The following is a 27,220-nucleotide window of genomic DNA, read 5'->3' on the forward strand; positions in this document are numbered from 1 at the left end:
TTTATATATATATATATATATATATGATTATATATATGATTATTACCTCTTTTATCTCTTTCTCTTGGATTGTTCCCTTAACAAGTATGCAGTAAACTTCTTTTTCTCTTCTGATTAGTCTTGGTTTAAAGTCCGCTTTGTCTTCAAATAGAATAGCTACCCTGGTGTTTTTTCCAGTTTCCTGTAATATTGAATATTGTTTTCCATCCTTGGACCTTTAGTCTGTGAATTTATTTTTTAGTTCAATGTATTTCTTGTATGCAGCATGTGGTTGGATCTTGTTTCTTGATCCATTCTATCAGTCTGTTTCTTTTAATTGGTGAATTGAGACTGTTTACACTGATGGTTATAACTTATATGTATTGATTTATCTTTGTCATATTATGTTCCTGTTGTCAATTCCCTTTACCCTCTGAGTACTTGTTTGCCTTGCATGGTGGATTCATTATATTAGGATTCAGAAAACTGTTGTATTTTCCTAGAATTCATTCAGAACTTTTTGGAATACTGGTTTGATGGTCATGAATTTCTTCAGGTGTTCTTTATCATGGAAGTATCTTATTTCTCCATCAGTTTTGAAAGATAATTTTTTAAGGTACATCAATCTGGGTTGGAGATTGTTTTCTTTTGGGGCTTGAAATACTTCACTCCAGGCTCTCCTTGGCTTAAAGTTTTCTATTGAGCAGTCCACTGTGATTCTTCTGGGCTTTCCTTTTCCTTTATGGGAGATTTGTTTCTTTTCTCTAAACATTTTTTGTTTGGGGAGGGTTTTTGGTTTTGGTTTTGGTTTTGATTTTGTTTTGTTTTGTTTTGTTGATTGTTTGGTTGTTTGTATTTTGAGGCAAGATCTCACTATGTAGTTCAGGCTGGCCTTGAACTCAACTCACTATATAGGCCAGGCTAGCCTCAAACTACTGGCAATCTTCTTGTCTCAGCCTCCTGAGTGCTAGGATTACAGATGTGAGCCACCACACCTGGCTCTAACCCCTTTTCATATTCTGTTTTTGTTTGAATTTCTGGAATCTTGATTACTATATGCCTTGGTGCAGTTTTTTTCTGATTATGGCTAATTGGAGCTCTATATGCCTCAGTTATCTGTATATCATTCTTTTTCCATGCTTGGGAAGTTTTCTGCCATTACTTCTGTGAACAGATTTTTTATGTCCTTTGTGCTATCTTCTGATTTGTCCTTGATTCTGATCAGTTTTATGTTATTCTTCTTTGCATCATCTAGCAGCTGTTAAATTGATTTTTTGTGGCCCCTTGATATTTTTAAGAAGTCTTTCATTTGATGATCACTAACCGTAAACTTGTGTTCTAAGTCTGATATTCTGTCCTCACACTGGTTGATTCTGCTGTGTAAATTTTCAATAGACTTTTTATTCTCCTTGATATCTGTTTTAATCCATTTCATGGAATCTAGCTCTTTCCTGTGTTGGGCATTCATGGTTTGCATCACTTTACTGAGCTCTTTTTTTTTTAATCTTCATATTTTATAGATTCACTAACCATATTCTTTATTATAGCGATCACCTTCTTAGTTATCTCTGGAATTTTTTCTGGTTTGTTTTGTTTTTTGGTTTTTTTTTTCTTTTCCTAGAGCCTTATTCATCTGCTTTGTTACTTTTGCTGCTACTATTTCAGAAAGTTCAGCTGGGTGTTTTTTTTTTCTTCTACTTTAATGCCCCCTGGCTTTGCCTTGGAGGTCTGGAATTTCATCTTGCTTCCATGTCTTCTCACTTTCTATTTTTTAAATTTGTTTTCCACATTGTTGCTTGTAAATCACTTATGGTAGGTAGCCTCATTACTAGTATTAAGACTGCCTTAGGAAGTGACTACTTTGCAGAGATGTCTTCTAGGTGTAGCTGGCTTTTGGCCTTTGAATCTTTCCCAATATCCTGCCTCTTTGATTTATTAGGGATAAGAAGTTATTGCCTATTTGGCCTCACATCTAGTTCTTTGGGGCTGAACTATGGTATTATTTATGACTCCCATCCAATCTTGGTGATGGCATACAAGGAAACAACTGATCACAACAACTATGTCACCTTGGCTAAAGTAGTACAATCAATGATAACAATAGCAAAAACAAAAACAAAATCTTTGAGAAGTTGGGTGGGTGGGCAACCCTTTTGAGTGATGAGATTACAGGTGTGTGCACCACTCCTGGCAATGAAGTCTTCTTTTCAGCATCATATTAATACATAATTTTCCTGAGTCTCTTTCCTTGGCATAATATGAAATAATGCATGTATAAAATACAGAACAACCTGAGTTCTGTTAGATACATAATGTACTTCTCTGATCTCTCACAAGTTTTTGAAGTTTTGAAGGGGGCTACTTCATGAACTGTTACTTACTGTACTTAACACTGGCTTCCATGTAGAAGGTGCACAAAAATATATAAATGTATGGAAGGAGCTATGAAATTTGCATTTCTACTTCTACTTTTTGCATTTGACAAATTTTCCTCTATAGATGAACAAGTTACAGGGTCAACTATATAGATAGGGAGAGAAATAAGACTTCAAAGTCTTCTGTTAATGCACATATTTTATCCATTTTGGTATAGTAAGGAGCTCCCATTATCTTGCCTGCAGTTTAGCTTTTCCTATTGCTGAGACTGGAACACAGACACATTTTCAATGAGAATGAAGGGAGGAAGAAACAAAGTCTTGAGCAACTTATGATACTGAGAAGATCGTCATGTAAACTTGCATGAGGAAAGATGGGACAGAATGTAAATAATGTCTTTCTTGAAATAAAGAGACAGCTAATTAAGCCTCTTGCTATATATTCAGTATTAGACTATGTTGATTCCAGAGTTTCCACATGTCAACTGGCAGCTTTCTTTACCTCCTTCCTGAATTACTTAGTTTTTCCTGCTCTACCCTGCCATTGGCCTTCCCCAGGCCCTGACTGCAACCAGTCCTGTGACCAATCCTTGCTGTACTGTAGAAATTAGATGTGCCAGAGTATTCTCACCTCAGCTTCAGGATTGTTGGGCATTGTTATATGGGAGGCTGTGAGGATGCAAAATGCTATGTCAAAAGATATGTTTCAGGCCAGGGTTTTGCCACCTGCCTTGCAAGTGCAAGGGCCCAAGATCAATCCATGGTACCAAGAAAAGGATGTTTCTATGGCACACCTATCAACATTTTTACCAAAGCAAAATCTCCATGCCTCTCCATGAGCACTCTACACAATCAACATTCTGTCCCGCACAGATTGGAGCACTGTTAGAAATTACTTAGGGACATCCTTCAGTTCATGAGTGTGATGATTGGATGCTCATGCCATATGCATGAGATGTGCCTCCCACAAACCCTGTTACACCAGCACAGTACCCATCTGATGTGGAAAAAAAAGAAGAAGCAGTTACTCTGGGAAATTCCAGTCATCTTCCAGAACAAAGCAACTAATACATTACTAGGAAGGGGCATATTGAATGTCTGAGCTCTATTTTTCCAATGAGGTCATTAGCAACAGTTGTTTCCTCTCTATGTCTACATTAGTAAAGTTAACTGTTATGTTAACTTTTTACTGACCCACCTTGAACAAGAACCCTGGAGAAGTCTTTGTAAGCAATATTGATTTTACCAGAAAATATCTTTTCAAGGTAAGTGAGGGACATGTAGACTCTATACTCTTCCACATTCTCCAAACCTGGACAGCTACATGCTTCTCTCACTCTGCTATACAACCATACCTACACAGAACTGGATCATGTCTTCATCCTGAGGAATGTGTAGGTGACTGATGAGTAGTTGCAGGTTTTTGTTGTTATCCCTCTCATTTTAACTTTGAATCTTGCAAATTCCCAAATACAAAAATATTTTTGAAAGGATGACAAAATAACAGCATTCCTATACTATGTACACATTTACACATGTATATACATAAATAGAAGCATAGACAGACCCTTTCCAAACAGTCCTTTGAATGTTGTCCTCACATTTTTATGGTAAATGGTCACAGGGCTCCACTTATTTCCTTTTTCTTTTAACAAGCTCTTTAAAGCCCCTCCATGGGACCCACATCAGGGTCCTGGCACAGAGTGGAAGATGAGGGGAAGGGAGGAGAAGACACCTGTTTAGTCCCACCTAGGTACAGATACAGGGGCCTTTCCATTCTACTTGAGCACAGCTCTTTGAAATGAGTACCTTGAAACATTAAAAAGTATGTTGACCATATGAGAAACATTAGCCAAGAATTGAACCATATATTGGGGTTCAAACAAGAATCATTCTTATTTCAGGTAAATGGGCAACATGCTGTCTACTGTTGATATGTGATTTGAATGTGACCAGTACAGTTTCTCTACTCTAGCAATACATGTGGCATTCATGAAGAAAGAAAATTCCGAAGGGTTTACTAGACTTCCGTGTAGCCTCTTGGCATTGACATAAGATGGTGGCAATGCAGCAGAGATAGGAAAAAGTAGCAGAAAATTCCTTTCCAAACTCTTATCTCACTTCTGATGTTCAACATCCCAAGATACAACTTCTGTCTACACACACACACACACACACACACACACACACACGCACTCCCTGTCCACAGCACCCAAGATACAACTTCTGTCTACACACACACACACACATGCACTCCCTGTCCACAGCACCCTTCCTCAAGATCTTCCACTTTATCATTTGGCTCAGCTCAGAATCAGCCCTCTTGCCTTCCTTTTCTCTCTTCATAAATGTCACAGCAGCTAAGGAGGGATGCAGTTGACAGCTATGAAGAAAGCAGCAGTGCCTTAGAGGACTCAGACCCAAATTCTCAATGTTCCCCAGAGGTAAGTACCTCCTATATATATTTTAGTGAGAAAAAATTGTCACATAACTAGCACTCTAGCAGCTTCTTTGTGTTCCCTTCTAGACACATATCCCAGTGATTCACTACTTTTGCTTGGTTTTGTATTTGATTTTAAAAAGGTATCCTCCCTAATGTTTTACATCAGTCTCATATATCAACCAACGCTATGTTTATCATAAAATATCCATCCAAATTGTAGCTGTCAATGATTTATTCTCTGCTACATATTTCACTATAGAAATTAATATAATATATTACAAGATATAATTTAAACTACAATGTAGTTTATTTCACTACTAGGTATACTACAATTTATTTAGTCTACTATATATTGTCATTTGGAAAGTTTCAGATTTTTAAATTTTAAGAATAGTGTTGCTATGAATTCTGTAGCCTCTAAAACATGCAGCTGTTTAAATCTAAATTTAATTAATTAAAAGTTAAAATTCACTTCCTTGGAGTTGCATTAACCACATTTCAATTGTTGAATAGCCACATATGACTACTACATATTATTGGACAATGTAGTTTATGAAATATTTTGATCACTGCATTAAAATCTATTGAATATAACCATTCTTGTATATGTTCTTTGTTGGATATATATAATCAGTTTATTACAGATTTTAATTCTCTAATGAAATTCTTCATTCATCTTTTTTGTTATTTATTATTATTAGCTTAGCATAAGAATCACAGTCTTTTTTGTACATAATACTGATTTCAATCACCTATAGTCTATTTCTACTATGTGCTTGTTCTCTTGATTATGAGTAATAATTTATTGTTTCTTTGCATGACTCACTGTTTTTGAGTGTAAATGAATGAACTAGATGCTTGGGTGATTTGACCTGACACTGGAAAGCGTTCTCTGTTCTTTGGTTTTGCACAAGGGTAATAGCCAGCTATTCTCAATTTATGTAGGGATTGAGTTGGGTTGCAGCTTCTGGAATATTCATCTACTTTTGATTTTTTTCCTGCTCTGCTGATAAGGCTTCCTTAGCTTTCATTTGAGAACTGGTAGATATCCACCTCTTAAGTACTGAAAGATGTAAAGAAATTAATCTCTCTTCATCAGACATTCCCAACCTAACTCTCCTTTCTGCTCATGCAGTTCAAATCTGGTAAATGTACAGAAAGGAAGACACATATTTGAGATAGACTTCTTCCTATAACATGTTTTTGTTTTCTTACCACCATAAGACTGTCAGGTTTACTCTATGTTTTAGAAGTTTTTGGTGATGGTTGCCAGACTACTGCATAATGTTAGAGCCTGCAAATGCACTGTTCAAAATTAGCCATGTATTTGGAGTTTTTAAGATTTCCACACGACCTTTAAACATTTTGCTAACTTCTTTTCTTGACAGTAGTTTTTCTACTTGGGCATGTACTAGGCCTTTCACCATGTAATGACCTGAATAACCTCAAGACTCTGACAGCAAAATAGTTATCACATTGGACTAGAACTATGAACCATAATAAATGTCTTTATTGATGTCTTGCCCATTCTGTTGCTATATTATTAGCAACAGAAAATCTACTGATATATAACCTTAGTGTCAAATGTGACAGCCACTTTCTGTGGTATAAGTTACTAGAAGCAGAGAACTAAAACCCAGGTCTGAATCTGTAGTAATTTGTGAGGGTCAGTCATACTCAGGAAGATGTTCCCCAAACTGAAATGTTTAATGTATGAGAACTGGTGTTTCTTGAGAAGACCTAGAAGTGTCCTGGTAATAATCCCCCCTTTAAAAAGGGTTTTAAAATATTGTTTTGCCTTCTCAACCACTTTTTGAGGAGAGAATAGGCATGTTATGCTTATTCAGGCACAACTAAAATATCAACAAACAAAATACAATTAGAAGATTCAACTTCCTCATCCTCCCAGCTCTTCTTGAGATTGTGGAAACCTGCTCTAGAGAAGACACTGGCTCCAACCAGCAATGAAGTGAGCTATTTTAAATGGCAGAAAAGGGAGCCCATCATCCTCAGTGGGAAACATTATTGTAGACTTGACCTTATCAAAAATAGTAGTAGGGAAAATGACCCTGAAAGGAAGAAGCTGAAAATTCAGATGCCCAACTCATTTTAAGAAGAGAATCTCAGAGACTGCAGGTAGATCTGATTCCAATTTATTCAACAGAAAAGAGATTGACCCCTTGTAGCTTTGATACCTACTTTACCCCATGAATGGTTTATCAAAGGGTGAGATCAGGTGGCTTCTGTCATATCATATAAAAAAATACAAGAGCTTTCCTAGATTTTGCTACCAAAAGAACTTTAGTATTCTTTATCCACAGCAGAATTTTCCAGGTTGTCTTTTTTTTTAAGAGAGAAGACTTATTGCAAGGGTCATTGAAGCAATAGATGAATGATTTCCATCAGTGAGAATTAAGAGGTTATCAAAAGCAAGGGGAACGCATCTTAACAGATGTATGACAGGGCTGAAGGATACTTCCTGTTTTTACCTCCCACCTTAAGATCACATTCACCCATCCTGGGTGAAATTTTCCCCTTGTAGATTCACAGCCTTCTGAGCAGAGGTGACTGACATCTTTCCGAAGGGGACAGTGCCATTTGCAGGGGATATAGAATTCCTTCTAGGGGCCATTGTTTTCTTGCCAAAGATCCTAGTCTGAAGATGTACAGGGGTCATAGTCATCCCTCCAGGGGTCACATATTGATGACCCACAGTGGTTATAGTCTTCTTCCCAGAAGTCTCTGTCTGAAGATGCACAAAGGCTACAGTTGTCTCTGCAGCGGTCACAGACCAATGGTCCACTGAGGTCATAGTCTTTGTCCCAGGGACCTTAGTCTTTACACCTAAAGCTACACTGTGCTTTCTAGGGGATACCGTTTCCCTTCCAGGGGTCACAATTCCACTTATAGGAATTGTAGTTATGTTTTCATACTTTTCATGGGTCTCCGTGGCCATAGCTTCTCCTCCTGGAGGCAAAATCTTAATAGTATCCGTGGTCATTGCCTCTGTCACAGCCAGTCTTTCAGAGTCAGATCTTGAAGAATTTGTAGCAGATGAGGACCAAAATTCTGGTAAAGGAGTTGAGCTGACCTCTAGAGAAAAATAATTAGAAAAGAATGAGAATCCTACCTCATTCTTCCTGACTTATTAATTACTGGCAGGACTATAACCAATCCAGGGTTGAAGTAACTGATCCAAAAACACAGAAGTGGAGGATTTAACAATTTACCACTTGAGGTCACAGATAAAAATCTCATCACACAGGACCCCTTCTCCCTGACCACATCAGGTAACATGTTCCCAACCTTGAGCACTTTGTGGATTTGCTACATTTCTGTGAATGACTCCAGGGAGTAACTTACGATGTCCTTATATGTAAGCCCTCTCTTTATCCCCTCTGCACTAACAGCAAAAATTTCCCCCAACCCTAATGCCTTAGTTGTTGAATCTTCAGGGAGAAACCTCTCATGTCTCTATATTGTAGGAGGCAACAGGAACAAAGATACAGGCAAAGAGTTTATAGACAGTACCATGCAAATGATTGGACTGGAGCCCAACTAGACACTTGACAAAGTTGAACACCAGTCTCACTATCTCTAAAGTGAGAATTATGAAAAATCTCTAAGGATGTTTCTGCTCTTTCATTCCAGGTGCCATCTCCTAACAGGCTGGGCAACATTTTCTGTCATTGAGATATTGAAAGAAATTAAATTTCCTTTCCTAACCTTTGCCCATAAAAGCAAAAGAAAGAAACAGAGAAATATTAACTAACATATATGGAGTACTAACTATGAGCCAGGGCATTCCACGTCTCATTTAGTTCTTACAATACTAATGTCCTGAGTATAAGGATTATTTTTATTTTACAAATAGGGCAAAGGAAGCTCAAAGAGATCAAGTGAGGTCCAAATATCCCAACCAAGATTAGAAAACATTGGTTTACATCAAAGTTTATTCTCTTCCCCTGATAATCATGTTGCCTCATCAAAGCATTTAGACTTAGCAGAACAGACCCACCCAGTGCCTTGTTCTGCAAATGCTAATCCTAGCTTCCAAGTCACAGCTACTTACCAGCCTGCACCAAGATCTCATTCAGTACATTTACAAGGGGAAAGGGGCCAGTGCCACAGAAAGTGCCCCTGACATCATCCATGTCCAGTGTCCATACCATGGCCCCTCCAAAATGCTCTCTCTTTACAAACATTGCCTGTAACAGTAACAACCAGTTAACATGCTATACTGACCACCCTCCAGACTACTATAATGTCAAGTACCAGCAGATGACCACTCAAGAAGCAATGTAGCAGTACTATGGATAGCCTGTATTTGAATCTAGCCTCTGCTTCTTATTAATTATTGGTTCTTAAAATTCTTATATGCATATTATGTGCCTTGGTTGACTCATTTGTGAAAAAAAGAATAACATTTTCAACATTTTTAGGATCAAAAGCATTCCTATAAACTATAACATGGATGAAATTTGAGAGACATTATGCTAAGTGAAATAAGCCAAATCAAAAAATTACAAATACTGTAAGATGCCCTTCTTGTGCAGGTACTCAGAAGAATCAAATTAATAGAGACATAAAGTGGAATGGTGACTGTCAGGGGCTAGGAGAAACAGGGAGTTAGCATTTGATGGGTATAGTTTCATTTTGAAAGATGAAAAATTCTGAAGATGGATGGTGGTGATAGTTATACAAAATGTGAACGTATTTAATGCCCCTGAATGATAAAATCAAAAAGATTAAAATGTATGGTATGCAGGAGTATACCTAACTTAAAAAGTTTCTACATAAAAAATATTTAGATCAATATCTGGCACAGAGTTAAAGTTCAGTAAATATTGGCTATAATTCCCCTGTGTTCCCCAGCCTGATAATTGCCATTATCATTCACTGAACTATAGATATTGCTTTATTATTATTGAAAAAAATCATTTCAACATGATTATGTCATGGTGTTGCTAAAATGTACAGATAAAGCAAATAACACAGGTTAGAAAGATAAAAGCTTTCATCCATATTTTAAAACTTCAGCTACATGCAAAAGCAAGGACCCAAGTTTGATCCCTGGTACAAAAAAAACCTCAGCTACAACTAAAAGGCAAAGTTTATACTAAAATCCAGGTCCTGTAGTTTTGCCAGTGCTCTGTCAAGGCTGATAGAAAAAACAGAATCCATCATATTCAAATAGATGTGTGACTTAGCTAAGGCATTTTGCTCCTTTCTGGGGTTTGCTTTACCCAAATATAAAAGAAGAGGAAGTAGAATCCAGTCATTAAGTCTGAAATTGTGGAAGTTTTGAGAGTTTATCCTACTTACAAGCTAACACGTTGGCCTGCCAACCTGCTCACACATACACCGGACCCAGATCAGGGAACAGATGTTAATAATTCATAGCAATTTCCCCATCAGTTGGAGACTGGATAAAGAAGATGTGATTTTTCTATAAAATGGAATACTACTCAGCCATAAAGAATGAGAAATTAGATTCATTCATAGGAAAATGCATACATATTGAGGATATACTCCTAAGTGAAATAAATAAGTCACACATGTATAAATACTGAATAGTTTCTCTGGTGTGAAAAACTATAATGGCACATAAGATCCCTGATATAATTGACAGTGTGAAATAGGAAGAAAAGGGCTAAAGGTATAGGGGAAGTGGGAAGGGTAGGGGAAAGGAAATAAGGGAAAAGAAAAAAAATGATAAAATGAAAAAATGGAAATAAAGTATTTGTAAATAGGGAAGGGAGGAGGGGGTGAAGGGAGGGCAGGGGTATGGGGAAAAAATGAGAACCAAGACCTGTCACGTAAAAGTACAAGATCCAAATGATGAATGTAACTGTACTGTATACCTAAAATGTACCAATAAACTCATGAGAGAAAAAACAATAATTCATAGCAAAAAGAGCAAGTGGAACATTGCATTGGTTCCCATGCTCCAGCTTCCCAAAGGGTAATGTGATGATGGGTTAACCTGCGTGTGCAGCAGGGTTTGCACCACAATGAACCTCAAAATTGCGACTTAGAGCTTCCATGGTGTGGCAGAGTATCTGGCAGTGGGGGGAGGGGCTTCACCAGAAAGCTCCTTCTGCTTTGTTTGTATGTGAACACTTTTCAGAGGGGACTTTTACAGGTCCTGAGGGTAAGTAGATCATCCTGACAGAAGGGGAAAAGGCAGCTCTCCATCTTTGGTATAGTTTATCTGCTCCCTTTGCTCAGAGAGACCATACAATGCAGGAACCCTGAGACATCCAGGGATAATTATCTACTAGCAATAATCTCTAAGGTTTCTTTTAGCTCTAACATTCTGTGACGCAGTCCCTTAATCATCCCCACGCTCGGCTCACATCCCCATCTAGTTCTGCAAGACACAATAATGATCCTCAGGCAAGTCTATGCTCTACTGCTGGTTCCAAGATTTTCTCCCAACACATGGGGTAAATCTTCTCTGATGTCCTATGGATTATATATTCCAGTCCATCCAATGTGCTACTTCCATGGATCATCAACCTTTTCTTCCTGTGACTTCCATTCCCAAACCACAGGGCAAGGTCCTAGGGCCTGGAAGCCATGCTTTCCACCTCTCTTATCCCCAGCAGGCTGCTTTAGAGGAGCTGTATGTATAACTGCAAGGGAAACTTCATGAGTGCCTCCCTATCTCTTGTGTTTTCCACCTCAAATTTCTCCCTTCCTAGAAACACCAGACACTTGTCACTTCTATATCACCTACAGTAGGAGAACTATGAATTCTCTCCACTTAAAACCCCTGATATTCAGGCAGTTGCCAAATATTGAGAACTTCTCACACACAAACTGCCTCTCCTCCTGACCACCCTGGTCCAGACCCTCATTATCTCATGCTTAGACCTCTAAGTCCAGTAGAGCTTCCTAAATGCCAGACTGGACACAGCATGATCACGTGGGAAGACATACTAAAAATGGTTTCCAACTTTTTTCTTAAAGCCTACTGAGTGTCCACAGGTGGAACCAAGAATTTCTACATTTATCAAATCTCTCAGATGATTTCACAACAGAGACAGGCTCGGGATCCACTGGGGTGTGAATTTTCTGTTGTAATTCACTATAAAACCCTGCCAGATTCATTCAAACTTGCCAACCATAGACCTGCTCAGAAACTCTCCTTTAAAATCCCTGCAGATTGAAAACTAAAGTTCTTCACCAGAATTTATGCCCCTCCATAAAAAGCCTCTGATCTGCCAAATCCTTCTTTAAACTTGTGAAAAGCTTTCTACCCCCACTGAACCTTCCTCCGTGCCTTTATCTTCTATTCCTACTCAGCTCCCTCAGGAAGCTCTCCCTAATTTTCCCACCCCTGCCACGTATCAGGAATCTTCCTGGAGCACTTCGGATAATCTATCTTGTATTGGTATTTGTTATAAAAATGTCTTTCTAAATTAAAAAAGAAGAAGAAAATACCTGGTCCAAAAAAAGAAGAAAGTAGGGGGAGGAAGATGGAGAAAGAAAGAGAAAGGGGGTGGAGACAGGATCTCACCTTGTAACTGAAGCTGATGGCGTCATCATACCCAACCCACTCCTTCCCCTTGTAGGCGTAAGGGACAGACTGATGATCAATCCAATGCTTTCTCGCTCTCCAGACAAAGGAGCAAACCTGTCAGAAGAACCACAGGTGAGTTCCATATGGTGCTACAGAGAGAAATACCGGGAGCCATGGTTGCACCTTGCCCCATGATAAAGAATCCAAAAAGCCCTCACTAGGGATGAAAAAAAGGTAGACCAAAGAGGGAGTGGGAAATCATTCACAAAAGAGCTTCTCTCTATCCTGAATAAATTTCTGTGCTCCATTTTTCCTTTCTATAGCATCCATGGTGAGAAACAAAGAGAGAACTGAAGAGAACATGATATACTCAAAAAGCCAAGTCAGGGTTTGGCAAAAATGCTAGCACCAAGTACTAAGAGGACAAAACCTGACCCAAGACTGGACCTTCATTTTTGACATGTTTTCATAAACAAATCTCTCCTCTGTTCACTAGAACTCAACACAAACTGCCCTATGAACAGGTCATTATCAAAGTACTGCTAGAACATCTACTAGATTTAAAGGTCTCAAAGGCAGAAAAAACTAGGCTGTTAAAATCTATCAAGCACCCAAATGTCCACTGGGTGCCTGGAATTATGTTAGAAACTATATGCTGCAGGGAAATAGATGTATCCGAGTAATGCTGTAGAAGTTTATCTATGTTGTTTCTGTCTTCTTCAAGTGCTTTACAGTTTCTATTAAACTTTTTTTTTGTTGTTGTTTTTGTTTTGGGGGGTTATTTTGTTTTGTTTGTTTGTTTTGGGATCAAACTCGGGGCCTTGTGCTTGCGAGGCAGGCAGTGGCACCACGATTTAGACCCCTGGCCCTTCTATTAAACTCTTTTTGACCCGTAGTATCCTTCAAAAACATTTTTCCAACTATACCGTCACTCACAACCATGCTTCTTCATTGGATTAGCAGGAAAACATCCACATCAACCCAGCATAGAGCAGAGCTCGGGGAGACACTCAGCACCTCCACTACTGCCTGAAGTAAGGTTATAGGTTTCCCTCTGGTGCCCCCTACACAACTGTACTTTTGTACTTGCTACTCTTGACCCGCCCATCAGGACTCTCCTGTGCTTCAAAGTCTGCTCGGAGTTCACTTGCTCTGTAAGCCTTCATGTGCCTCTTATCATGACTTTTCTGTCTTATATTCCCCTGGGGCCATATCTATTTCCTCTACACCATCCCCTAGTAAGCTTTGTTAAAATGGCGATTAAGTGGTGGAGTTGGAGTACAGATGAAAGAACCTACAGTAGAGAGTGTCTTAGAATTTCTCCAAAATAACCTAGTACCAGGGATGCAGAAAGCAAGAGAGCAGAAGGAGCATAAGAAATGGATTGAGGATTCCAGCTGAATAGGAGATATAGGGGATGTTATTTCTTTACTTTTGAACATCAAAATTATATATATGTTGCAAAACAGCAAACTAGATTTTTATTTAGGCTAAATGGTAAGTCAGGATTTACCCATATAACACGTAAAGTCTTTTTAAGGAGTGACACCTCTGTCTCTTTCCATTCCCCTGAGTCTCTCATCCCTCACGAAAGACTTGACTTCCACCAAAGAAAAATAAAATCTTCCAGATAGTGAATTTGCTTTGTCCCAATGAATGACCTCTTTCCCCATCCCTAGATTTCACCCTGCCATTGCCCCTTTTCCTGATCCTTGCCTCAGCTGAGGTAGGGGAGCCCTAGCTCCTAGACAGAGGTCCCTAATCCCATCACCTCATAATAAGCCAAGAAGCCGGCTTGTTTGGTGTACTTCCCTGGAGATGCTGGTCCAGTCGCTGCAGCCTGCAACCCATTCTTAGAGGCTTTGAGGAGATGAAAGGTACGTCCATAGGTGGGGAGCCCCATGAGGAGCTTCTCCGAGGGTGCCCCAAGCCTTCGCCAGTAATTCATAGCATATGCCTGCACGGAGGAAAAGAACACAACCTCTCCCCATTCTCTCTCCCCCCCACACCTCTCTTTCTCTCTCTCTCTCTCTCTCCCCTCCTGCCCTCAGAATTGCTATCTAGTTAAGGCTGACCCTGAACTCATTAGATAGCCTCAAACTCATAGTGATCCTCCTGCCTCAGCCTCTGGAGTGCTGAGATTACAGGCATGTGCCACCCTGCCCAGCTGCCTGGCTGGCTGGCTGGTTGGTTTGCTTGCTTTCTCTCACCCCACCCTCACCTCATACTAGTGATTGTACTCATTGAGCTACATCTCCAGTCCTTTTTATTTTGAGTCGGGATCTCATTCAGTCACTAAATTTCTCAGGCTGGGCTTGAACTTGTGGTCCTCCCAAAGACACCTGCTGCCCAAAGGCATGTGCTGCCATGCTTGGCATCCCTTTTTCTAATGGACAATGTCCTGGGCCCAATGACCAATGTCTGGGGTGCCTGAGCTCTTTCCTTACTGAAGATTTGGGGTCTTCTGGAAGAGAGAACAGGGGGCTATTATGTCCCGTGAACTTTTCCCAGCTTCCATGTAAATCATAAGACAAGATATTGATGAAATCCAGGAGCCTGTAAGGAACAGAGGAGGAGATATGAAGTCAGAGTAGCTGGGTTTTCAAGTGAGAACATCATAGCACTAACTGGCCAAGTAGCCAGGTGATGGTCATCTGAGTGTCCCTGCTCTTTTTGTCTGTGGCACCCGCCCAGGGTACACCAGCCACTCAGAGATGGAACAAACTGCTGGATAGAGATAACTGTGCATCAGCTCGTATGCATGCCGAGAGAATCTGTGGATGTGAGCAGGACTCAGAAAAGTGTATAAATTGTCATGAGTCAAAGCAGTACTGTCCCACAGCAATAGAAGAGCTTCTGCCTTCTACCATTCAAAGAGTGAAACTCACCCTCCGGAGAGCTTTCATAATGACCAGGCACAATTGAGCATGTGCCAGATCAGAGGTGGAAGTGTTTACATGGATTATTTAATTTCATTTTAATTGGGCCAATGCCCTAAGTACCATAACTTTCTCCACTTTGAAGCAGAAAAATTTGAAACTCAGACAGGTTAACTAATTTGCCTAAAGTCCCCGCTGGGTGAAGGCAGGACTCTCCCAATCCTTTCTGGCTACTGGACTAACGCTAACAATCTCCATTCTCTACTGGACTTCTCTCATTTCTGTCACATTGAGATGGCTCTTGTGCAATCACATCCAGAAACACCACACCCTCCCTTTCCCTGCATCTGCCTCGGTTTCCTCATCTGTAAGTACTTGATTGTTCAGGTTTGAGAAAATTAGCCCAGGCCAGCATGTCCAGAAAGATTTATGTGCAATTCTTGTCCACCTTTTTAAGCTTTGCAATGGAGATCTACTTTGAAAATTGGGTGTGACAGGCATTCCTCTCTGGTTTTATAGCAGGGCTGTTAACTCATCTGTGCTCTGATGCCAACATCTTCTGCATAGTGTCTATAGCTATCCTGTGAGTAAGAAGAGGCCAGGCCAGGCTCAGGGCATTCTGTCTTTCTGAGACCCAGCAATAAGCCATGCAGAAGACTCTACCCACTATAACATCGTGGCCACTACTACAGCATCTCCCTCTAATCTTCTGAAGAAAGGTCCAAGGTGTATAAGATGCAGCTGACCCTGTCCTCATCCACACTGCTCTCAACACACTCATAATCCCACTGACACCAGGGCAGGCACAAGACAAGTACAGAGTCCGTGTATGAGATGCTCTGGGGTTCTGTACTCAGGACGTCTCCTTCCCTCCAACGTCCTGCCCCACTAGGGCCACAGCCTCCCACCTTCCTAAAAGGCGCACATCATAAGATATTTGGACGATGTGTGGGACCCCGGAGACTGCAGCAGAGAGGAGGAGCCTTGGGCGATTAGTGAGCAGTGCTTCCTTCTGGAAGGCAAACAGGAGCTCCTAGGAAGAAAGACAGAATTAGATAAAACAGCTGGGGAGAGAAAACATCATCCAGGAAATATTTAGAGTACTGAGCTCCTTAGGGCAAGTCTGGGGACACAAAGCTGAGGGAGACACAGGCCCTGCCCACAGGCTTTGAGAAAGGCAAACCCAGATTGACAGGTGTGGATTTAACAGAGGTGAGATGAGCAGACCGGGAGCACAAAATCCAGACTGCACTGTCCAAGCGAGCTCAGAATGCTGCATAGAGAATGCACCACTTAGGCTGGAGGGCTGGAGTGAGACCCAGATACAGACAGAGAAAGAGCAACCAGAGGTCCCTGCTCAGCAGTTAGTAGGCCTGACATCTCTAGGGATTATGGCAGGAAAGAACATTTTGTTTCCTGTCTCTCTCTCTCTCTCTCCTGCCCCTAGCCTGTGTTCCCTGTTAGCCATGCACCCAGGCATGATTAAAAAACAAACAAACAAACAAGTACAGCCATTGCTAGATTCCAGTGCCCGCAGAGTGGCCTTACTTCAATTAAGAAAAGAAATGTCCACCGGTCACGCGTGGGGCTGCCTCTCAGTCCAGGGTACAAGAAAAAAAGGTCAAGCCCATCAAAGTTATGGGTCCTCAGGAGAGAGATAGCTGAATCAATAAACTTTTCACGGTTGGCGAACGTGGACAGCATAGTGGCGAATCTGCAGAGAGACCAGGGCGAGAGGCAAACACTGCTGTTCACAGAACCTAAAACTCTTTCGAGGCCCCTGGCTAGGTTCACCAGCTGGCAAGGCCCTGCTGGCTCCTCACCCATAATTGTTGGTTCCTTCCGCCTGTCCTAGCACAGACATCATCCTTCCCCTGGCTGGAGTGAGCCGGGTCCAGAAGGCTCTCTGAGCTAATCTGGGCCTGGGCTGAGTAAGTTTACACAAAAGGCCAGTGTTGTAAAGAGGAGTTTCTACCCGTCTTCTTGATTTTCTTATTTGATTTTTTTTTTCCTCTTTTAATATGAAGATACTTTGGGATAAATTCTAACTCATTAGAGCTGAACTTTAAGCAATTCTGGGCAAGCCCTGTAGACACTACTTAGAAAATAACCAGACTCAAAGATAGACAGGCCTGTGTTCCGTTGTCTTGCCTGCCACCTCCCAGCCAGGTGATCTCTGAGGCATACCTGGGAGCAATCTGGCAAGTTTATTAATATCTGTGACTCTTGCTTTCTTTTCCTACCAATTAAGAATAGAAACAACCACTTTAAATTTCCCGTGGCAGTTGCAAGACAATGAAAATGCAGCCCCTCTCCTCACAGTATGTGGCAAGTGCTCAGAGCGGGAGAGGTGAAGGCTGGGAAGAAAGGGTTGTCGCCTCACTTCCTGAATCTGTCTTCCATCCTATCTGAAGGCCCTTACAAGGGTCATCCTCACTTATTCCAAGCTGCCGAGTCTTCCTCAAAGGGTAGAAGGCAGGCTGACCCACGGCTCAGGCCTTGGTCATGATAGAGGGTAGCATTTCTTCAGAGAATGTGTAGGCAGGTGGCCCACTCCACAGTGCCTCCTGGAGGGTGCAGCGCTGACAAGAGCATCCATGGTTCCCCGAGTGCATGCACTGTGCCCATGCTCTAAGACTAACTTTGTTGCTTCCTTTCCTCCAATACAGCTTTTGAGGCTGATATCACTGGCTCCACTTAGGAAGTGAGGAAACCCAGGCCCTGCGAGATTTGGGGCTCATTCTTCTTGTCCCACACAAGACCCCTCTCTTCAGAGTCAAAGCTCCTGCCTTTTATGAAGCACTGAGGGTTCATCTGAGAATGTCCCGTTTTGTTTCTTATCTCCCCTCACCAGCTTCTTGCCACCTGGTAGAACCTCCTCCTCACCTGTTATCTTCCATGGTGGAGGAAGGGGGTTGAATCCAGGATGAAATCTGAGTTGGGGGAAGCATTGCCTAGCCTTGCTGCCCTCATAGCTAAGCTGGCTCTCTCGCCCACCTCACTCACTCCTGGCCCTCCTGTCTTAGAAAAAAAGCTGGTGACAAGAGCTTACCTCATTGTGCCGAAGTTCCACCCTCCAATGGACAGCAGTGTTTTCAGCTCCTTGTTCCTAAGATGTGGGACAGAGGGTGAGTAAGCTGGGTCTTCATGCCAGGGCACAGCTGAATTTACCATTCATTTTGCTTTGCTAATTGGAAGAACAATGGGAAATGGAGGAATGGAACACAGGGAAAGGAAGGCAAAGACAGACGGGAGGCGAGAGAACACAGGAAAGAGGAGGAAAGGAAAAGTGAGGAGAGCAATCAGCTCAAGCCTCATCACAACCCCACAGCTCAAAGACTGTACAAAATCCACCAGGCTCCCCCATATCCCCATGTTTCTGGAAATAAAAGAGTAGCTAAAATGTTCCTCTCATTCGCTCATCCAGCAAATACTTGTTGAGTAATGTCTACGTGCCTGGTTTGCTTTAGGAGCTTGAGATACAATATTAAACAGTGGACAAGCTCTCCTCTCTCAGGAGCCTTCGATCTGCTGACAAAGGATTTTCACCCTGCCCACCTATGCAGCAACAAATCTTCAAAGAATCAAGGAATTCTGGAGAGGGGAATACTTAAGTAAGTACTTACTAAGTGTCACTTCTATGAAAGTACTGACCTAGCTACTAAGTGTCCAAAGACAGAGGAAACATTGGTTGAGGAGCTCACACCTTGGGAGTCATGGGTGATATCTGCGTTGTTCAGGGCCTCTTTGAAGCACTTTAACAGTATTAATACCTTAAATTCTCACATCTGGGCTCAAAAGGGAACCTGAGGTTTACCAGGCAGAGAGGAAAGAGATGACATCCAGAGGAAGCAGCAGCAACTACCAAGGCAAGGAGGCAAGAAGGAGTTCAAGGAATTTTTCAACAGGGACTTCTTACATTAGGGATGCTCTGGAACTGCATTTGAGAGGAGGCTAGGACAGGAAGGATCAGGGGAAAGTTTATAAATAACAGGAGAAATAGGTTTAATTTTCTTACATCAGTAAAATCTGAAAAGTCAAGCCCACATCCAACATGAACTCACCTCTCCTTAAGTCTGTTGAACTCTGGGTAGAGAATTTTCTCATCCTGGAGACCCTTGGCAACAATCTTATTGTTGCTCATTGAGGCAAAGGCAAATATCAGGTGGCTGCATAGAAAGGGATCCAAGTCATGGGGCAAAACAGAGGCAGGGCCTGGTCGACTGTGTGCCCAGTTCGAGAAATAGCACACCAGTTTGTAGGCAGCACCTAGTGAGGGAGCGCACACATGTCAAGAGATCAAGGAAAAAGGTGGAGTTCAGCTTCCAGAGAGAAGTGGGACCCTCTGGCCCAAGAGGATTTCCACCCTGCCACCACATACACCCCAAAGACTCGGGGAGGTCCAAGCCCTCCCCCGCTTGCCAAGAGTCCCAAATAGAGCGCAGAGAATGCCTCATGAAATTCTGGTCAAAAATGAATCCTTAAGTCTGGACCCTGGTACAGTTGCCAGGTATCCTCTGCTGCACTGCATTGAATCAGTAATCCCTGGCAGAGGAGCCAGGGGCTGCAGGGCACAGGCAATGTGGAGGACTTCCAAGCCAGAAAATCTCCTTGGCTGTGCAGGAAAGAACACAATTTTCTTACCGTCGTGGTGTTCCAGCACAAGAGCCAGCCCTACAAGAAACAGAGCAAAGAGTCACACAGACTCATCCACGTCCCCCACACACCTGATTGGCAAGTGCTCTTACCCACTCAGCACTATATCCAGATACAGATACACAAGTGCAGTCACACACCCTTCACTCATCTCTACTCCTCTAATGTTGAACCAATGAAGCTCTCTCTCCCTCTCTCTCTCAAATAAGTACCACATGTATACACACATGCCTTGCCCAGGAATGATGATGGTTAGAAGTTCCAGCAAGAGCTCTAGGCCAGTGGTTCTCAATCCTGGCTGCAAAGTTGGAAAGTACTGGTATCCTAGCCCTTCCTTCAGAGATTCTCATTTAATTGGTCCAAGGAGGAACCCAGGCTGGAAAATGTTTACTATTCAATGGAGAACCACAGCTATGATCTTTCCTCCCTGAGTTCAGATGTTCACTATGTCCCATCCCATTTGTACTTAATCCAGACCCCTGAGTCCCAGGCTACTCTACTGGGGCTCAAAGAGATGACAATCTTGGAAAGCCTGGCACCTCCTGGACTGAGACACATTTCTGGGCACTTCAACATTTACTGACCCATAACAACAGCCTCCCCATCTTAGCGGTCTGGCAGCTGTGAGGCCAGAGCTCGAACCCCTTTATAGGAACTGGCCCATATACAGCATGAGAATAGCTTGGCTATGTAACCCCCCCCCAACACACATACAACCCAAGGCCAGGATCAGTGATTTATGAGAGTCACAGTGACCCCAGAACCACCTGTCCTTCCTCTTCAGCATAGCTGTGGCTCTCAGAGCCAACAAAGCTGCAGCCCTTGTCTGACACTGACAGACAGTGTCCACCGTGGGCTGTGGGAAAGGTGGGAGTACATTCCCGGGCCCTGCCTGGTACTCAGTGCTGCTTCCTGGTGTTCAGCCCCATATGGGAGAGGAACACTACGTGCTCGCTGTGATTATTGATATTCACGATTATTGGTTGTGAAAGAAGTCTAACGGAAAGCTTAAAAGTTTCAGCTTTGGATTTTGGGTCCAACCTTTAAATGAAAGGATTAAAATTTTTCTTTTTGAAATGGGGTCTCGCTATGTAGTCCAGGCTGGCCTTAAATTAGCAGTGATCCTCCTACCTCAGCCTCCTGAGTGCTGGGATGACAGGTGTGCACCACCACACCAGGTTTAAATGCAAAATTTAAATCTCAGTGTCCCACTTAGAAGTTTTATAATCTGGGACAGTCCCTCTAGTCTCTGTGAGCTTCTGCTTCAACACATAAAATGATTCATACTTACTTCAGAGAGCTTTACATGGACTAAAGAGGTAAAGTATAAAAAACTGTTAATTCAGTACTTCGCCTGCGATCAGGGCTCAACAAATGGAGGCTGTTGAAAGGATTGCCCAACTGAGAACAGTTGTCAAACTCAAATGCTGACGCTCAGCAGGAGGTCATGTAAAGCAGTGAAATACACATAATAAAACTATGCATTCACCATTACGAGGAGAGTAACAGTTCAAGCCCAGTGGTACAGATCAAGTGATATGACGCCTCTTGGTCAGGAGACAACAGATTGGTATGATCAGGAACAGCCCTCCAAGGAGCTGCTAATTGTTGCCCCACAGGAAAATAGATCCAGTATTTGTAAATCCTTTGATTTCTCAAGAAAAGAGAAAAACCCAAATTTTATATGTCGATGATATTTGAGCCAGTATATGAGCCAATGGTGAGAGCGTATCATAAACCTCAGGTATATGATGAATACAATTCTGGGCATCTGACAGCCAATTTTTAAAAAATTCAACAGCAGTATGAAAGATAAACAGAATGAGTCACTAAGGCAGATGATTGTAAAATCTGTCCATTTTCTTTCTCTGCCACAGCAGGTCTCTGGCACATGCCCATCCTTTCAGAGTCTGCTTCTGTTCACCTATTCCAGGTACAAATATGAGCTACTGACCAGATCTCAATGCAATACATGAGCAGGAAGTAGCAACAACTAGTGGTCAAATCCATATAACATCTATCCTTTGTACTACAAAGAAACCAAGAAACCATTGTTTTTAAATCAGTAGTTTGGATGTTATGGTATAAAAACAGATGGTATAGAATGGTAGGGTCAGGGATATTTCACTGAAGCTCTAGGAAATCCTGATGGAACATTTCAACAAATATTCATTGAGAATATGTCAGCCCCTGGTGGGTGCTTAAGTTTCTACTTTTAAGGACCTTGTGATCCAGTGAACAGATTCAGTCTATCCTCAGAGCTAGTGTGTGTGTGTGTGTGTGTGTGTGTGCGTGCACGCACACATGTGCATGCGCATGTGCATGTCCTTTTCTTGGAGAAGTAGCATGATGAGTACAGTGAGGAAAACATGAATTTTTTTGTCAAACAGACTTGATATCCCACTCCTGCTGTACTATCCTGAGACCACTTGAGTCCCACCTGCTTTCTCTATGCCCTCTCTGTTCCTTGGGCTAACATTAATTGAAATCAGGAGATGATTAAGCCTCCAAGGACAACAATGGATCAGGCTTGGCAACAACTTGTAACATTGGTAGATGACTTCTGGTGTATTGTCTAACTCTGCTGACTATGCACACTTACTTGTTTACCAATTCCTATCTTTGTGCTCTAATTCTTGTTACTGGGTCTGTGCTTTGACTTCTCTTTTTGTTCTGTAAACTACTGGCACTACAGATGGTTCCTGGGGCTTCAATCTTGCCCAGTCCCTCTATCTTTCAGCCCGAGGCCTTACTGGCTCTTTTGAGATGTCCCTAATGCGGAGTAGGAACTTGCCTCTATCCACTTCTGAGTCCCCCCAGCAACCCCTGCCTTCCAATTCTCCGCATCACTGAAACTTCCCACTAGGTTTGTACCCCTCCACTCACACTGCTGCTGGGGGCCCTAGTTGTTAATGTTCTATCCATTGCAAAAGAAGCCAAATTTCCCTATCAATCTGATCCTTACTAATCCTTACCTGTGGCAATCCTTTGGCTCCTATCCTGCTGTAGCGCTCATGGCTAGATTTCTGACCTGACCTCAACTGAAAAAGTGACTGATGATGCTGAGAATGCCAAGATACAACAATAGACACCCGAGAGTGACCTCTTTTTAATTTAGAATGACCATGTCAAAGAGTTGGCAGTATGACTCTCTATACCTAGCAGATGATAAATAGTGAAATGCTGAGCAAGATTATGTTGAACATGAATGCCGCTTTGTTTGCTCACAATGCTTTTGAGTTCTTGCTGTCAAAAAAAAAAAAAGGCTTATTTTTACACACCCACCTGGCTACTTAGAAAATATAGCTCCTTAGTGCTTAGCCTGTTCTTACGAAGTGGAGCTGACATTTACAAATGTCTTTTACTTGGGTAACCAACAAAATCCCTAAAGGAGGGTGACCCCTTTCAAATTGAAAAAGACTCATCTAGATGAAGGCAAGAAGATCATAGATGTGAAATGCTTTGGCTTCAACAAAGCATCTGTCCAAATACTTCAAAATGTTCATGTAGATAAATTAGAAAAGTACAACTGAATAAAATCAGTTGGTGGTTGAATAAGAATTAAAAAGTGTTCACCAAGACTCATGGTAAATTTGAAAGAGCATCTCCTAGTCAATTATCTCATCTTCAAAGTGATCTCCCAATATTTAGTATAAAAGACAATTTTTTGTTTGTGCATGAAGGATTTCTTTATTCTTTTCCAGTTTTAAAAAAAATTAGTAGTAGTAGTGTGTTTACGTTCATTCTGGGGGAATGTACATACACATCGTGATCGGTTTTACTCCCCCACCCCCTGCCCTTCCCTCTTTCTCCTGTCTTAGCCTGATTTTGCATTTTTAAATGTTTATTGTAATGTGTACTAAAAAAAAATATTACATGAAACCATGGTTTCATGAATTTTTTTCCAGTCCTGTATGTTCTAACATAGACTTCAGAGCATAGTACTATTTAAGTCTTTTATAACTCTAGATTTAAAAATTAAACAAAACTTCACTCATTACAAAGTGAGCTCTCTTGGTGAAGGACTCATGACTGACTTACCTTTGCAGTCCCCGAACCAACTGTTAAATGGCTGCCTCTGGAATGAGTTGAGCAAAAGCAATCAAAGAAGTGAGCACAGCCAGTCTGAGAAAGTTTAAGGCCAGCCAGCGTCAGAGGGCTTCTGTGACAGACAAACGGCAAAGACTGCAGAACTCAAGCTAAGTTAGCGTGTACCTGTAAAAGCCATTTTCTAAAACAGTCTTAACTACGTAGCTGAGATGAAATGGAAACTAAAATTCCTAATGCTTATAACTCAGTACCTCCCAATGCGAAATGCTTGACTGGAATCTGGACCTCCATCATCTTAGGGACAGGTGAGATATATCTATATTCACTAAAGGAATGCAAAACCAGTGACACCAACTGGGCTTCCACCTAAATGTTAAAGGATGTTGTTTGGAGCCTAAATTATTTGAATTTTGACAATCTGCTCCTTACAGTGAAGCTGCAGAGCATCATTTGCAAGGGTTTCCTCAGTAAATGGAGGCCCACATTAAATGTGAGAGATTATAGGATCACAGCTTGTGCGATGTGCTTCTACAACTTAAGAACAGACCCCTACATTTTAGGAGTTCATTCTTCCTCAGCTCCTCTGGATTGTATAATTCCTGTGCTTGTAAGGAAAGTTGAAAAATTCTGTTAACTGTCCCTTTTTTTTTTGACAGGGAATTCAACAGGGAAATATGTTTTTGGCCTAAGAGTGATCTACTTAATCTTGTTACTTTTCCAAAAAAGTATTACAAAATCTGAAGGCTGAGTTCTTAAGAGAAATTTTAGACACTCACTACAAATGGTGACGGGATATGAATTGTCTCAGCTTCTTCTAGATTGGGTCTCCTTAGATGCCCTAAAGCTTTTCAGAATGCAAAAAGACATTTTGTCTCTTACTGAAATGCTTATGTAAACATTGTTTTGAAACGGGTTTTTTTCCTGTTTTTAGTTGGTAGACTCAGTTACGATAACTACTGAAATACAATGCGTATGCACACATATACACACATGTATTTGAAAGACATTACTCACATTGTCCAAAGGCAACAAGAATATCTTTTAAAAATCAGAGCCCTTTATTTCCAGATCTAGTGGCAAGTACCTTTTGGGGCCCTCTGATGTTGAATCTAATTTTTAAAGTAAAATACAAGGACCTGTCTCCATCTCCTGTCCTTCGAAAACATGGCCCAAAGTAGTTAGAATTTTGGTGTTTTTGTTGCTATGGTTGTGAACTAGTAATGCCTATAGAGCAATTTATCCATGATCCATATTCCCACTATTCTCTGGGGCAGCGGAGATATATTGAGAATCAGCCTGGTGTCTGATTTCTCCTCAATCTATGTAAAATTTTTCAGTGTCCTTTGTGGGTCCAAGGACTTCTGAAGACCTCTGTGGACCAGAGATCAATACTGGAATACAGTGGGTCAGGCTAATGGACTTCAGAGTACCAATAATAAAGTTAGGAAATGGATTGACTCCAGTGTTTACAGACATTTGAACCAGCGAGATTAAATGCAGGATGCGTTTTTTTTAAAACAAAATGCTCTCCATTGCTTGGTCATTAGCAAGTCCATGCTCACTGTCCTACAGCTACGCTCAAGTCAAAGACCCAGTGAGTCAACCCACATGACACTGCATCCATTATTCTGAGTTCACCTTTTCTAAAACTTCTCACCATTACATGTTCATCCAAAACTGTTCTCGTTCCTGTGACTCTTAGGTTTACACATCCTAAGACAGTCATGAATACATGTGAATCATCCTCTTCAGCACAAATCCATCTAACGCCAAATTTTTTGTTTTATAATAAGATAATGTAGTTCCTCAAAAACCATGCTTTCCCTCTTTGGTATCATTGTAACCATCGTAACACATGCACACATCACCTTGACATCTTTTCTCTTTCAGGATTTCCTCTACTCTTCTTAAACCCAAGAGGAAAAGAGTTATGTAAATACATTTAACACCTACCCATGTCATACCTCTCCTTACTCTAAGTGACCACCAAATTTCACCTCTGAGCAGAACTTAAGTGATTCCACTTACTTATCCTACTTCTTCCTAAGAAGTTAATAGTTAAGAACCACGGAAGACTTTATTCATAGCTCATATTAACAGTGGGAAATCATGACTTCTCGTGTGTTTTTCTCAAGGGTAAGCAAAAGAGTTCATGATTACCAGGACGATACACAGAAACTTTACTTAGAAATATTTTGTCCATATTCTTTTAAGATGCCCAGTTTCTTGTAATTTTACCTAAATTTGCAAAGTTCAAAAGTACATAATTGATTCTATTTACTTTCAACATAATCAGTAACTCATTCATGACATCTAACTGGCAGTGGCCACTGCAATGGAGAAAATAAACATTCCAACTAGCTACTCTGGGAACTGGAACTGGGGCAGCACAGGAAGCACAGTAGGCTCCAAAACTGATACCCTGGCCAGGAGTGGTGACACAGTGTATCCCAGCACGTGGAAGGTTGAGGCACAAGGCTTGCTTTGAGTTCATGACCAATGTGAACTACCCAGTGAGACTCTTTCAAAAAACAAAAGACTAAAACCCTGACTCACGTAAGTAAAACACACTATATCTAACCACACATAGTAGACTTCAGAAAAGACAAACATATAAACTCTTTATTTCACCAACCAGTATTTCATTTTTTTCATGATGCTGGATTTCAAAATTTTAGGAACCCACAAATATAGTGTTCAGACTTCCTATAGCCAGATAAAGAGGTCCAGAAGCAGGTCAGATCCCAGGCTGGTTTTGGGTTGGAAAAGTGACAAAAATTTCTCTGAAACAATCCATGTCAGTTTTCTAACTTCACTGAAATGCCTTTAAGCTCTCTGTCATCCCTAACTTTCCATTATGGAATCTAAGACAGAAAAACACTCATCTCTCATACACACAATGCCATGGTGGGCAGAGAAGCAGGCATCACATAAGTACTCGCCAAACTGCAGCCAGAAAATAGATTTCTGATTCAGTGGAATGGCAAGTAGTTGTGCAAAACTTTGGTGAGTGGATCTTGCCTCTCCTTCAAAGTAGCTGGATTAGGTCCTTGTGCATGGAATTAATTCCCAAAATAGTCAGTTAAGCTCTATAAAACAGTAAGTTGCCTCTACCTCTACAAATAAGATAAGAGCTGCTTCCAAGAACTCAAGGCTTTTCACATCCCATACCCTGTCCAGACACAGCCAACAGAGGAAACATAAAACTTTCTGCCAATTTTTTTTTGGGGGGGGTAGGAAAGTATTTTGGAAAACTGAGGCTAATTTTCATCCTCCTCCCAAAAAACTACAGATCTACAAATACACTCAG

General features: G+C 41.3%; 2 protein-coding genes and 1 non-coding gene across 3 annotated transcripts in view; 2 read left to right on the plus strand and 1 right to left on the minus strand.

The window, feature by feature from the left end:
* The window catches only part of Pifo (primary cilia formation), a 12,943-nt gene extending 10,189 nt beyond the window's left edge, over positions 1 to 2,754 (plus strand). Inside the window, exon 6 of the mRNA XM_010606045.1 lies at positions 2,601 to 2,754. Coding sequence (XP_010604347.1) covers positions 2,601 to 2,621 — 21 coding nt within the window. The 3' untranslated portion in view covers positions 2,622 to 2,754. The remainder of the gene's footprint in view (positions 1 to 2,600) is intronic.
* A 504-nt stretch (positions 2,755 to 3,258) lies between these two features.
* On the plus strand, positions 3,259 to 3,357 carry LOC117284069. Its single transcript, XR_004515156.1, has one exon. It is a non-coding gene; the product is annotated as a small nucleolar RNA U13 (small nucleolar RNA).
* Positions 3,358 to 6,980: 3,623 nt separating this feature from the next.
* Positions 6,981 to 20,516, minus strand: Ovgp1 (oviductal glycoprotein 1). Its single transcript, XM_010606046.2, has 11 exons — positions 20,445 to 20,516; positions 19,849 to 19,878; positions 19,269 to 19,473; positions 18,257 to 18,313; positions 16,753 to 16,918; positions 16,113 to 16,237; positions 14,773 to 14,881; positions 14,097 to 14,282; positions 12,323 to 12,439; positions 8,870 to 9,005; positions 6,981 to 7,890 (listed from the first exon to the last, which is right to left on the minus strand). Exons 1-11 carry the CDS (start codon positions 20,446 to 20,448, stop codon positions 7,307 to 7,309), a joined length of 1,719 nt encoding a protein of 572 aa, XP_010604348.1. The 5' UTR covers positions 20,449 to 20,516; the 3' UTR covers positions 6,981 to 7,306.
* Between the last annotated feature and the right edge of the window lie 6,704 nt (positions 20,517 to 27,220).

This window comes from Fukomys damarensis, unplaced genomic scaffold (genome assembly GCF_012274545.1).
Source record: "Fukomys damarensis isolate Sample0158 unplaced genomic scaffold, DMR_v1.0_HiC HiC_scaffold_33, whole genome shotgun sequence".
NCBI lineage: Eukaryota > Metazoa > Chordata > Mammalia > Rodentia > Bathyergidae > Fukomys > Fukomys damarensis.